Source organism: Cataglyphis hispanica, chromosome 1 (genome assembly GCF_021464435.1).
Source record: "Cataglyphis hispanica isolate Lineage 1 chromosome 1, ULB_Chis1_1.0, whole genome shotgun sequence".
Lineage (NCBI taxonomy): Eukaryota > Metazoa > Arthropoda > Insecta > Hymenoptera > Formicidae > Cataglyphis > Cataglyphis hispanica.
Window position 1 is genome coordinate 3,642,137 of NC_065954.1, and position 14,426 is coordinate 3,656,562.

General features: G+C 40.2%; 2 protein-coding genes across 6 annotated transcripts in view; one reads left to right on the top strand and one right to left on the bottom strand.

The window, feature by feature from the left end:
* The window catches only part of LOC126852974 (zinc finger protein chinmo), a 48,819-nt gene extending 42,946 nt beyond the window's left edge, over positions 1-5,873 (top strand). For all 4 annotated transcript variants that reach the window (XM_050598313.1, XM_050598302.1, XM_050598333.1 and 1 more), the window contains exon 7: positions 678-5,873. In XM_050598313.1, coding sequence (XP_050454270.1) covers positions 678-910 — 233 coding nt within the window. In that variant the 3' untranslated portion in view covers positions 911-5,873. The remainder of the gene's footprint in view (positions 1-677) is intronic.
* Positions 5,874-9,411: 3,538 nt separating this feature from the next.
* On the bottom strand, positions 9,412-13,619 carry LOC126852952 (neither inactivation nor afterpotential protein G). 2 transcript variants are annotated; one of them, XM_050598261.1, is made up of 9 exons: positions 13,277-13,619; positions 12,490-12,692; positions 11,844-12,203; positions 11,486-11,656; positions 11,248-11,401; positions 11,001-11,122; positions 10,633-10,816; positions 10,311-10,521; positions 9,412-10,213 (listed from the first exon to the last, which is right to left on the bottom strand). In XM_050598261.1, the coding sequence occupies exons 2-9, from the start codon at positions 12,643-12,645 to the stop codon at positions 10,078-10,080; spliced, it is 1,494 nt and encodes a 497-aa protein (XP_050454218.1). In that variant the 5' UTR covers positions 12,646-12,692; positions 13,277-13,619; the 3' UTR covers positions 9,412-10,077. The 2 variants fall into 2 exon arrangements, with proteins under 2 accessions (XP_050454218.1, XP_050454211.1); XM_050598254.1 differs by having other exon boundaries at positions 13,143-13,619.
* Between the last annotated feature and the right edge of the window lie 807 nt (positions 13,620-14,426).

Genomic DNA, 14,426 nt, shown 5'->3' on the forward strand with positions numbered 1-14,426 from the left:
GACCACCGATCGCCGTAAATGGTACTTCGGACGCAAGTTAATCGGGCCGAGATGGGAAGTGTATTAGAAGATGGCCTTGCACGCGCCAACAATCTCGGAGGCATTGGCCTAATGTTCCATCATGAATCGTACGCCTGGGCCCGAATTTTATTTTCTTCTCGCCGCTGGGTGGACTAATGGCGAGGCACAGGCAGAAAAAAACTTGCGAGAGAAAGAGAGAGGCTGGGTTGCGCAATCTGCATCCACGCTTCTTTCCACGAAGGTTTCGCTGTGGCGTTACACGCGCGTATATGCGTAGAGCATTATGATTAGCAGACAGAATATCGGAGCTATCGTGAAAAAATTCAAAATTTACCTCTCTCCCCCCCCAAAAAAAAAAAAGATACCGATATTTTTTTTAATTAAAATTTGATTTATGGTACATTATGCGTTTGAGATAATTCTATTAAATATTTTTCTGTATTTATTAATATTTTAATCACTATGTCACGTACAACCTGTATTTTTTTACGGCAGTTGCGACAAGTATTTATTTAATTTGTCATTTATATAAAATTTATTTATATATGAATAAAACAAAAAAAAATGCAGACAATTTGCACTAATAATAATAGCTCCGCAAAATCGTGAATGTGTAAATAATTGATCTTCATAAACGCATATTTTTATCTTTGCAGGTAAAAAATTGAAGTGTCCCTTCTGCGAGAGATTGTACGGTTACGAGACGAATTTACGCGCCCATGTACGGCAACGTCATCAGGGTATCAGGGTGCCGTGTCCGTTTTGCACGCGGACGTTCACCAGGAACAACACGGTGAGACGGCACATCGCGCGGGAGCACAAGGAGGAGCTCGACATGAAGACGTTCCAGCAATCCAATCATTCGGTCTCGGACACCGTGCCCCAGTAACAAAGTCTTCGGCGTCGCTGTCGTCCTCGCCGTCGCCACCGCGGTCGTCGAGGTCGCGGTTTGCGCGCACGCGCAGTGGTACCGGAAGCAACGATCCCGGTGACCACCCCGTTAGAGTTGACGGCGAAACCGGACCGCGGATAGAGGTGCGGAATAGAGGAGAGGCTGCAGAGTAGGTACCTTCGTTTTCCCTTCGTCGTCGTCAGCGAACGCCGTCCCGTTTCCTCGTCGCGAGGACAATTTTCTCCTCCTCGTGCGCTCCTTAAAAATCCGTCGAGACGCGTTAATGAGAAAAACGACCATGAAGATTTCGTTTCACGGAGGAAGAGACACACGGAAGAGCACGAAACGTGCAGAATGCGCACGGATATGCTCGCGAAAACACTGCGAATCACAAAACTAGTCAATGAAAGTGCAACGGTCAAGTAAAAATTATTGAACGCTAGAAACTTCTTAAACGGGCGAGAGATATGAAGGTAAAAAGCGGAGCGAACAGAGCATAAATATACACTCACACACGAAGACATTTATTGTTAGCATTTATTGTTAGCACGACGCAGACGACTGCGATGAGAGAACAACGCAAACTCAGGTAAACTAATCACAGCGCGAAAAGCATAGTGTTTTTCAGATTATTCATCATTACCATAGATATCGGAGAATTAAATTCGCCGTGGTATATTTCATCGTTAACCATTTACTTATTTCCGCTACTATATCGTTGTTGGTGAATCGAGCCTATGGGATCGTGATACTTGAGCGATATATATTGAAGGAGACGTTTAGACGTTACGCGCGCACAGTGCCAAATCAGACGCTTTTATACTCTATATCAGTTTTCGCCCGTTCGTACACACGCGTGACATACACATTTAATTGCTATATAATAATAATACATATCGCGCCGAGATGACACCCGACGACACGCAGACCTTTTATACAGATACGATTTTATATGACATTTACTAGGACGGATGTATATCGTGCGATTAGCCGCGGGATAACGCACGACTGTCGATGAATACTTTTTGGCGAACGCTCATCGAAGAGACGCGAGAGAGACGAGCAATATAATCTCACGTTGATACATCATTACGTCGACACATTGATTTTTCTAAAATAATTAGAAACGCGTCCAGTCGCATTCGCCACGGAAGTTTCTCTCGCAGCGCTGGCTAAATCCCGCGGCGAAACAATCACTACCACTTTGTTACCTGTTTACAATGTTTAAAAAGATGCGGATTTTTGTCCGCAGAGCAATAGTCGCGTACCGTGAATATAGCGTATAGAGCCATCGATCACGTAAAGGAAAATAGTGCGCGCGATTGCGCGCGAAATAGTTGCTATCCCGGTTGTATAAGAGATGTGATCAATGCAATAGATTTATATTACACATTACCTATATGTATAGATATATAGAGATATATACTCCTAGTCAGGATGGCACCCACGATATTACTTGTTACAGTATTTACACTTTATACAGATTATTCTCTCTTATTTTTTTTTTTCCCGTTGTATTTGTTCTCCCTTTTGTTTTATGCAGAAAGTTTATTCTCACAACGATACCGCCTATACCGTAAGTTTATCAGAGACAATAGACGATATATAGAGAATTATTTAGTATTTAAAGCGCGTCGTGCGCGAGCTGGGGATACAATAGTACATGAGATAGAAGCCGAAGAAATAGATAGATAGATAGATAGATAAAGAGAGTTTCAGTTTTATTTTTCTTTCCGTTTTTCTTTTTTCTTTTCCCTTTTGTTCTTCTTTTCTTTTTATATCATTCAATATACGTGAAATATGTACGCGAGTACTCGTCGCGCACGCGCGCATATACTCTGCCAAAAAAGTATGACAGTACTACCTCATTGTTTTGCAATGCATTACACACACACAGGGAACACAATAGCTATATGATTACACTATGTATGATAAAAATCTGTACATTCCGTACAGCCATTACTACTACTTGTCCAGTTAATGTCGGAGCAGTTTGCCTGCCATTGCTACCCTGGCGTAGGGTAACGCAAGATCGTGGATCTCGGAGCTTGTTAATCACGATCAAACCAATTCCGATTTATTTTCGCATCGTAAATCAGAACGAATTTACCCAATGCTAGTCAATTATATACATTTATTCTCTGCCGCGATTAGTTTCATCCCGCCAACAGAATTCGTCAAAAGCTCCGGGAAATTCGAGAAAAGTTCCGAGATCCTCGGATCATACGATGATGTCTATCTATTATACGTATAATAGATCCGTTTGTTTTCTTTCCATTTTTATTGCGAGGGCGCGTTATAAAATAACACAAGTGTACGTACGTACGACGATAAGTCTTAGCGAGAGGAGTGAGTGAGAGAGAACGTACATGCGTGAATAGCCGTGCGAATAAATGCGTGCGCGGTTTTTCGCGAAGATGTTTTCGCGTGCGAGATGGTTCGGAAGAAAAGAGGAAGAGCCAAATTTGCGAAATCCGTTGTCAAAATTGCGACGCGTTCGTCTGCTTGCCTGGTGGCGAGAGAGCGAGCGAGTACGCGGAAAGAAAGAGCGTTAATTGCCGAAAGTCGGCGATGTACTGATGAGCGACAAGAAATAGCGATAGAGGAAAAGCGAAATTTATATTCCGACGAAGGTGACACCGATTATCTCGAGGGCGCACGAAATTAACCGGGGATGGATGGGATTGATGATGCTGGACGACGAAGATTACATAGTCATAGGGAAGTTAATTCCACGGGGAGAAGCTGCGGGAAGGATATTCAAAGATATTATGTGTCGTTTACGTATGTGATGAAGATAGGAACATACACACACGCGCAACACGTACACACATACGCATACGCAGGGGTTGGGAGGGGGATGGATAGAAAGAAAGAGAGAGGTAATGGATGAGAGAGGCACGTACACATGCGTGGACAGCACGCAGAATACATGCTCTGTGTAAATAGATATGGTATCGCGTATGCCAAGTTATAATGAAAATCTTTTACTTAATATATATACGAAATATATATAAATATATCTATTGTTTTCGGCTGTTCTGCTAAGCAGAGGCATACGACAAAAACGGGAGGAAGAATGAATACCTTTAAGTGGTACAATGAATTAGCGTTAAGTTTAAGAAGTAGAAGGATCCGGTTATATCGGCAAAGAGCGAAATTTGAAAGTTAGGATAATAACGTCAGGCGCGGAATTTCAGACGGGAAGAGGCGGTTAAACCCAGGGTTTAATATTGTTTTGTCATACGTAAGGATTATAGGAGAGTGCATACGTAGTAAAAGTATTCCACTTACTCAACACTTACACACACACGTACACACATTGCAGTACACACTGAAAGAACAGAGGGTAATGTCTCAATCGAGGAAATTACAAAAAAAAAAAAAAAACACGTACCTAAAAGATAATCAACGTAGAGTTAAAATGAATTTAGAATTAGTCACATTATTATATTATCGCGACATCGGTTACGCGCGTAAATGTATTTGCAACGGCCAGAAATCTTGGACCGACTTTTCTTCCGAAATTACATATATCTTTCGCGATAAACTTTGCTTCATTGGTGGTTGTCTCTTGTCTCTCGGAAAATCCGCGTTTAACTCGACCTTCTAAATTCTTGTCGACTTCGTCGTATCGCTTTGCTCAAAATGAATTTTGTCGAAATATCATATCGGCATATCGCTCGCATGCGAGCGAAATTTTTATTTTTATTTAAAAAAATTTTTTTTATTTCTTTTTTTCTCTCGATTCTTTCTCTGATTTCGTTCGCGTCAGCCCCGAGAGTCTCCAGGGCTCTCCAGAGAATAATATATTAGATTTCGCCGTTACGGTCAATTTTCGTCGAGGTACGCGTATATAAGGGATCGGATCCGCGGCCGCAAGTCGAAAGTGCGAGACGCGCGCGCTTCCTTCTTCAAAATTTTCAAGATCCTCGGATCCGGTTATATCCGGTGTAAAGATTATACTTGGTCTATATGTATATATATGTACACGCCGAGAGAAAACAAGCGTACACACATACACAATTACACATTACACATGTACACGACACCCGCGCGATGCGTGTACGCGTAGCAGGCGCGCAAACGTACGCGTATGTATGTACCATTATTGTATCACGGCGTAGGATAAAATGTTGCATGTTGTTTCTATAATATGTGTTTTACGGATTGAGAATCCTTTATAGATGTCGTGTGTGACACAAGGCTTGACAAGAGATGCGAGGGAGATTTCACACTGTGACTCGCTCGTGCGCGCGCGCTTTCGAGAAGCGTATGCGAAAAAAAAAAATCGTAACGTAAAAGCTTATCCAAATAATCGAAATGGAAAATTTGTCGCGAAACTTGATTCCACAAATTTGGCTGCAATTATTTGTTAAGTAATATTTTCTAAATTAATATAAGTATGAGATGTGACGAGTAGATATATTCGACCAAGAGGAAGTCTTACACTTCTTCTTTTCGATCCACTTTTTCTGCATACGATTCGAACGTCATTAAAGAGGCGATTGCGTTGATTCAGGAAGATCATCGAATCGCATTAACAATATTATAGTTACACAATTCGATCCAATTTTGCTTGAAAACTACGCGCGTTCGAGCACGTCGAGATTTATCGATTGTCACGGTGTGAACGGGCTTTCCGCACAACGGGGAACCTTCGTTATCATTTGCGTCGCACGGGCAGTGAGCTTCATGAAAGATGAAGAAAAAAGCACAGCTGGCCGCGTGACGTGAATGAGGGAGCAAAATTGAATGTCATCACTGCACCTACACCGCGCGCAGAGAGTGCACTGGCAACTACTGTACCGTTTGCTCGTATAGTATATAATAGTACTATACCGTAGTTGGATTAATGATTACATAGTACATGTATCACGCACGCGCATAAGCATTATTTAAAATCGACGAAGCAAAAAAAAAAAAAATGAAAAAGCAAAAAAAGCAAAAAGAAGAAAAATGCAGAAGAGGAGGACAAAAAGTGGTGAAGGAAAAAGAAGAAACAAACAAACAAACAAACAAACAAATAGACAAACGCATAGTGTAGCGATGTCGCAGAGCGGGACCTCGAACGTCCGGGGAACGAGCGGCTCGTTTCCCGGCCGCGACTTATAGTACAAAGTAAACGTAATGTTAAGAGTTAACAAACGAGACAGACGGGAGTGGATTTTGTGAACTTACTATACACGCTGTAAATTATAGGTAAACATGATAAAAAAAAAAAAGAAGAGACCAAATGCGCCTTGCGGCCGGACGTGTCGGGGATACGAGCTCGTCGTCGAGGTCCGTACCACCATGATCGGTCCTCGCTCACGGATTCCAACGCGATCACGATGACAATTGTATATCACCTCTCATCGATATAAAGATCCGATCGAGGTCTCGCGATCGTACGCTCGAGGATAAGGCCGAGAATGAACCGACGTTCGCGTCAAACTCGAGAGGCACGATAACGAGACGTCGCGCGCATCTACTTCGTATCCGTTCCTTATTATCTCTTATCTCAATAATAAGACTGATCTCTCGCGTTGACGTAAAATATGCAAGAACCACTGCCACAGAGGCCGGGCGGGGAGACCGGTGGGGGCCTCCGCGAGAGCCGCTTCGTCGACGCGTCCAAAACGGCCGCGGCCGCCGCAATAACGGATCACAATACTTCGCCAGATACTAGTACAAATGCTACCTCACACATACGACTTACAGGGTGCACACAGAATGAAGCTTACGAAAGATCACTGTATATAACACAGTAAAGCGATAGTTTGCAAGATCGGATCGACGCGTCGCGCTGCCGTTGCCGGTCTCGTCTCGGGAAATGGTGCAGGAATCGAGAAAAGTAGGAAAGACACGGAGAGAAGTTGTCAATGATAGGGTAGAGATTTTCCCGAGAACGTCGACGGCGCGCGACTCGTCGCAAGCCCTTCTCTCAGGAATATGAAAACCAAGTACAAACTACAAAGTATAATAGTCGATAAGGTTCTTAAATAAACATAAATCAATGAATCAAGAGATGCAATAGTCGGGTGTATAGTAGGGACTGTGTAGGTGTGTTCGTTTTTTTTTTTTGTTTATTAATTTTCTTACATTGCCGTGAGTTTAACGACCGTCGCGAATCCGTTTCGATCACTCGCCACGGAAATTACCGCCGGATTTTTATTGTTTTCTCCCGCAATTTTCCCGCTTGACGTCGGGCTTGCGTCGTCCGGAAAATAGTAATCGCGTCTCGACGGTTATTTACATACAAATTATACACGTATACATACATATATATATATAGCGAGTCCACGCGCTTCTTTCGAGTTTCTTTACGCGACTCAACGCGAATCCTTTTTTCGCAAACGTTAAATGTGTGCGTATGTTCTCGTTGCTATATATATTTATTCTTCGTTGACTTCTTTCACTTCGGTTCCAGCTTCTTACCATTTCCTTTCGAGCGGCTCGTCGCCGATCAATTCTTCCGTTTGCCGGTATCTGTTTGGCCGGCCGTCTTTTTTACATCCCCCACCGAGTTTAATAATTTTTCTTTAATTTATACGTAGTGCATACGCGTAGTTATTTGAAAAATGAATTTTGTACAAATTAAGACTTCACTTTTTTCGTTTTGTTTCGGTGGACACGAGGATCACCGTCGATGCCAATATAATCCTCTCCTTCTCTGATCAATGAACAATTGTCAGATTTATTCGATCTATTTATCAGATTGCCGTTTAATTTTCGTTTTTCCTCCCATTTTCTTTTTTTGCAACGCCATGTCGGTGGCGAAGATATGCGAGTTTTTCTTTTTTTATTGGACGCAAGTTGTTTATTACCTGGTACTCGGAGAATACCGATAGTCATGCAGACCTCTCACCAATACTTATACACATACAATAATGATACAACATATTGATAAGTATACGAAACCGCTTCTACCTCAGAACTCCGTATCTATATTTATATATATGTATACCGATAGTTACGCGCATATTATATATATAGCTATCTACGGTTCCTCTCCGGTTCCTCTGTTTTCACGAAGTATTATTTTTGTTCTTTGTTTTCTTTATCATTGCCGCATATTTATACCGAGATAAAATCGTAGATATGCCAGCACCGCACAATAGACAACACACTAATGAGATTTATACGTTATATACATACATATATATTTATAAAAAGATAGGGACAGAGAAGATAAATAGAGAAGGGAATATATATAAATATATATATCCCATCAAACCTTCCACGATATCACATACCCTTCCCCCTCTTCTACCTGAGTATAATGTAAATACATCCGTTTATATTTATTTATTTATGTTTCTATGCGCTGGACGCGTCTATGTTACACGCAATTGCAAATTAATTGATAATCTATCCCTATATTGATAACGAGAGAGAGAGAGAGAGAGAGAGAGAGAGAGAGTACACTCATTTTTCAATATAAATATATATAAAAAAAGTATATATATATATATATATATATATACATATAAAAATAGATAGTTATATATCTAATATTAAGGAGTATTTGTTTAGATCTTAAGTGATCCCCGTCGTCGTGGTCCCGCGATGCGACTGCATTCTCTACGAAAGCTAAAGCAAGAAAAAACTCTATCTATAGTAAAATAAAAAAAAAAAAGAGAAATATGGCGTTTATGCATCCGGTGGCGCGGTGCACGTCCGGCGAGCTTGTTCTAGCGCGCCGAAAATACCGCGAGGTCCAAAATCACACGGCGAATGCTTTTTTTTTTTTTCCCCGAAAAGTCTCGCGTGTTTCTCGCTGATCTGAGTCTTGCGTAATTATCTTATATCCTATGTAGTCCCTCTCTGAGGAATATACGAATTCTGGCATTGTGTCGCAAGCGCGTAATCGGATTTGCCATCAAATCAACTTACGCGTGTCGGATCAGCGCGAATCACTTCGATTTTTCGGTATTTCTGGGTCGCGTCGGCACGATACGATTCGTAAAGTATCGGATTTGTCAACGAACGAAATCGTTTCGTCGCCGATAACACGATTCGGGGAATCGTCCGGTCTACGAGTCCCTTTTTTTTTTTTGTTCGATTTTTTCGTTCGCGTACCACGTTGTTTTTATTCATATCATTTTTCATCCACTCGCGGTTGAATGAAGGTTTTTCCGGCGTGGACGCGAGACTCGCGGCGTGCGCCGCAAAATACGTGGTTACCAATTTTGTTTTAAGTTGAGAGATTAAGTTTACGTTACGAATTATTACTATATATATGGGGTGGAAGAGAAAGAAGCTAAAAAAAAAGGGGGGAGAGACAACAGATGCGAGACGCCGAGAGGACTCGTTTATCTGCGGTATGAGCGAAGCACGCACGGGCATAGTTGTGTTTTCGATAAAATACGAAACGACATTTCGTGTTATATATATAGATATATATATTACGAACTATTTTATTTATAAGAGGCGACGAAAGGTACGCATGAATATGTACGTGTGTGTGTGTGTGTGTGTGTGTGTGTGTGTGTGTGTGTGTGTGATGTGTAGTGTGTAGAGAGAGAAGAGAGTGACGATCGATGCGAAGAGAAATACCAATACGATTCTCATGAAAGAAGTGAAAACTTGTAGAAAGCGAAATAGGAAAGACGAGAAAAGAACGTATGTATTTGCGTATGGATATGCATGAGAGAGAGAGAAAGAGAGAGAGAGAGAGGCAAGATGCGAAAGTCGGATAGGAAGAACGTCGAAACTCTGCCACACATCGCAAACGAGCCCGGACGGGAATTGGAGTGAAAGAAATCCTCTTCAACGGAGGGAGCGTGTAAAAAAAATATAAGTTTCTTTTTTTTTTTTCTTTATACTCCGAGCGCGGGCGGGGTGGCAGGGATTCGTGGCTATGCCGTTGAGTGTAACTCACCCTTTTTGTTTGTATAAAAATTAATCGAAATTTAATTAGAGACTATTAATAACTGTTCGATTACTGTAAAACAAAAGAAAAACTTTACCATTAATTATAAATTACAAAAAACTTGGAGCACCATGGATATTGTTCATTCCTGAATTCGTCTTCCTGTTAAATCCTGTTTTTCCTAGACTACAATCGATCATCGACGGTTAATCACAACTGCAACGCCTGAACTGCGTACGTTATTTTTTTTCTTTTTATTAATACAAATCGTATATATACATATTACACATAATGAATATCTCGGTTCTCAATTAAACGTTCGATCCAGAATGACGTCGGATGCGCGTTCGGCCATCGCGACGAGAACTGAATTCGGCATGCCGGAAATTGGAGACGGCACTACGCTGGCGTCCATTATCCTTAATCCACTCACGCCTTTCACCCTGATGAATGAGATTATATTTTTATTACAATTAATCCGCTTTGACTTCGTCTCACACAATGTAAATCCTACAATAGTAAACGCTCTCTGTCTTTCACCTTAATTCCTCGTCCACAACCGCGCCAATTCTGCATGTGCCGCATGGATGATAAGACGTGAGCCCTGCGATTCTCATGACGCACTCCGAATAATCAAAGTCCCGATAATCCGGTCGTAAATGACGACATTCCTCGAAATCGGGCATGTGCACCTTTGCACCGTACTCGCGAAAGAGTCTCGTATTAAGAGTCTCCAGCGCAAAGTTTAGAGCTTACCGGAAAATCGTCAAGAGATTGATTGTCATTAATTTAAACAAATCGATGTTAAGGAAACTTCCGCGACTCTTTCAGCGATAATAAAATTTTTTGAGAGATCATTTACCTCGGTAGGTGCACGTGACGTCATTAGAGTCTTGGAGATACGCTGGATCGATTCTTGGCGGATCGTGGATGTCGCTAGATCTTAATGTTACGCTTCCGCGACTCTTGGGTTGCAGGCACGACACGAGATAAATGAATCCCTCATGCATGCTATCGTTATACGATGGAAATAGCGATCTATACGTCTGATAATCGATTGTTAATCTTTTTGAATCGACATATATAGCTTTGATAAAAATACAAATAATATAATCGTTACGAATAAAATGTTTCAATCGAGCTACACAACTTGTAATTTTTTCCCCCAAAAACAGAAACCACGAATCTTAGTTGAAATTTAAATATGTAGCTGTTGGCTGGTTCACTCACCTCGGTCTCAAAATTTGAGATGGCCTTCAGCAATTTTTCCTCCGTGGACGCCACTCCGAAGAGAAGGAGGCCACTGTTATTAGCACGCCCCAATCCCATTACGCCGTTAGTAGCCAACCATCCTTTGACATGCAACGGGGAAAAAAGGTATATGGCGAGATTACAACATCGATCGCACGAATCGGCGTCAATAGGCATATCGCGGATAAACGATCGCGCCGATCATTAGCGCGTTATTCCATATTACCGGTTCCGAAGGTGAAATAATTGAACACCTCTGGCACAGTTTGCAATTTTATGAGCGTGATACTGACGCGCTCTCGCAGATTCACGTAAACGGGCACGTTCAGATGATCGAACAGATTTCGGCCTACCTCCGGAAGATCTCGTACCACAGATATCTGCGAATCGAATCATTGCCGTTTTATATGCGAGATTGAAAAATTTAACGATTTATTTATTTAACGATATTTTAATTTTATTACTTTATGCTTCTCCAATTCTCCGATTGGTCCTACACCGGAGATCAGAAGTAACTGCGGAGTGTTGACAGTGCCTGCGCAAAGGATCACTTCCTTTCTCACGCTAATCTTCCCGATTGAACCGTTTTTATACATCACTTTAATGCCATCGATTTTATTATTCTTGAAAAGTATCTGAGAAGTAACAAATCGAATCAAAGAGATGCGCAAATATATAAACAAAATTAAAAAGCTAAAATATGAATAATTATTTTTGATAATAATTATTACGTATGATGAGATTAGTAAGTAAAGTGCATTTTATCAAAGATTATATAGTGTGATAACATGAAACACAACTTCAAAATTGTAGAGACTATACCTTTGTAACGAGCATATTCGTGAGGATATGTAAGTTCTTGCGGTTCCAAGCCTTCTGTAAGTAAGCGTGATATGTACTCCACCTAGTGCCTTTCTTCGCGGTGTACATCGCCTTTCGCAAGGATACGTTATCCAGCTTCAAGGATTCTTCGGCCAGAACGAAGGCCTTTGTTAGATACTCTTCCTCCGGCATCGGGACAACGTTCATAATATCGGACACTTTTTGAAAGTAGGGGAGCAAATCAGCGTGCGACCAGCCCTTGGGCCATCTCTTGTAATCCTCGGGCCTCCCAAAGGAATGGACGAGGTAATTAAGCTGCCCGCTCCCACCCAATCCCTTTCCTCTCGGCCAGTTTTGTTTCTAAACAAACGTGACCGATGAAGAAATCCGAAAATACTCGTACAAAATGCGAGAATTCGAATTTGTTAATAAAATGTTTTATCTACACTTGGCATAAAATAATAATTTATAATGTGACATAATTCTTTTTTTTTTTGAGAGATCGATAGGAATATTATTACTCGACAGAATGCAGCTGTATCTTGGTGCTTTGCGAATTACATTGTGTAGCAAAAGATGGTTACGGAAACGTTCTCATGTTCTTTCACACGAAAGGGGAGTTATCGGAAGATAGAGTTTTAATTACATAGCCGTTGAACCCTCGAGACGAGAAGACTTGCGGCTCCGTTTTATAGGCCCAATCGACTTCGGTGCCTTGCATCATCGGCGCTAAGAGCGGTATAATCGATGTCCATCCGAAATATCCGCCGGCTTCCACGAGCAGAACGGTCACGTTTGACATTTCCGAGAGTCGTGATGCAATCACGCAACCGGACGTACCAGCGCCGACTTAAATAATCCGATAATAATTTTTATCGTAAATTATTTGTAAAGTTCGGTAGCTGTTTTACTTCATCATTACATGGACAAAATGTTACCATCATTACAAAATAATGTGCCTATAGAAATTTGTTAAATTAAGGTTTCTTCCTCATTAATAATCTTTAAATTTATGTATTTGTAACTGGCACAATCCAATGAAGGCAATCAGTTTTATCTTTATGAAAGAAGTGGGAATGATTTGTTATTAATATTTTCTATTCATTTTAAAGAGTATCTAGGATGTTTCAATCTAACGTAATATAATTTGTCATTGCGGGACGTGCGCAAATCTACTTTGATTAAAAATTGATGCATGTATCTGGCGAGACACCGGAAAAAGGAAAAAAAAAATAGAGCGCTGGAATCGCGAAAGAGACAAGAATGTCGAGAAGCGTAAATCGACAACCGCGAACTCACCGACGATGTAATCATAATGTGTCTCGGGATAATCGATAAAGCTGGCTGGCTCGCTGAAGTGATAATGATAGAGCAACGACGTTAGCAGGATAATGATCGAGATCAATATGTGACCCCACATATCTTCTCCTCACCAAAAACACGCTCCGGAAAAGAACACGTCCGATCGACGGTCGTCACCCGGTATCACTGAGACAACGCGCGAGACGAACGCGGAACTATAACGGCTGCGGCGTTCGATCCTGATATTAAATTAGTAGCTCTCCGTTTGTAATCGATATTTGTCTATAAGTCGAGCAGCTTCGAAGCATCGTACCAACGTCCAAGACAATAGCGTCGCGGGTATATGTAATTATTACGTCGGAAACTATCACACATTATACTGACACACATGCATGCATATACTTGTTTACACATTACAAATATATATGAGATTTATATTTTAATTTTTAATAATCTTATAGGGTAAATCTGTTCAAGTAGCATTTTATTAGACTTTAAGTAAACTGTTCGATCACTCTCTGTGTGCCAAGCAATGTTCTGTATATAAGATAAACGAGAGCCATACTATTTTTACATGCAATAGTACTGTCTATTAGAAAGAAGCGTATTTGCATCAATATATTTATTCTATTTTAAACTATTTATTGACGATTTTCTTAACTTTTCATTATTGATGTATCTGTTTCCGTTTACTTTCTTTGATTCTTTAAGAAAAACAAAATTTGTTCAATAATAATAATAAATTTTTTACATAAATATATATTATTTTGAAAATTTTGTTGTTTCTCTTCTTATAAAAAGTTTTGTGATTCCTAATACATATATAAGAGAGAAAGTTTTTTTAGTAAAATTAGTGAAAGAACAATATTTGTAGGTATTTTTGTTGTACAAACTGCACATTTTTGTTACAGAATTTTGTTATAAAAAAAATACTAATAATTTTTTTATTATGATCCATTTGAGTAATAATATTTTCCGACATAATTCTTGAAGCGTTAATGAGATCTCTTAAAAATGCTAAAGACGCCTAGAAAAGAAAACATTAATTCACAAAAACTTGGAAAATTTCCATTTAAAAATTTAAAAAAGAACTATAGATATTTTTCATTTTTGTTAAAAATTATAAAGATACATCTTGTTTTATTCTAAAAATAAAAATCCATGCCTATCAAAATAGTTTTCTAAAATGTGTCAATTGTTTATTACAGTCTGCCATTATATGCTAAAAATTTATTCACATTTTATTAAAAAAAATAATATAAAATGTGTGAAATACGTTTC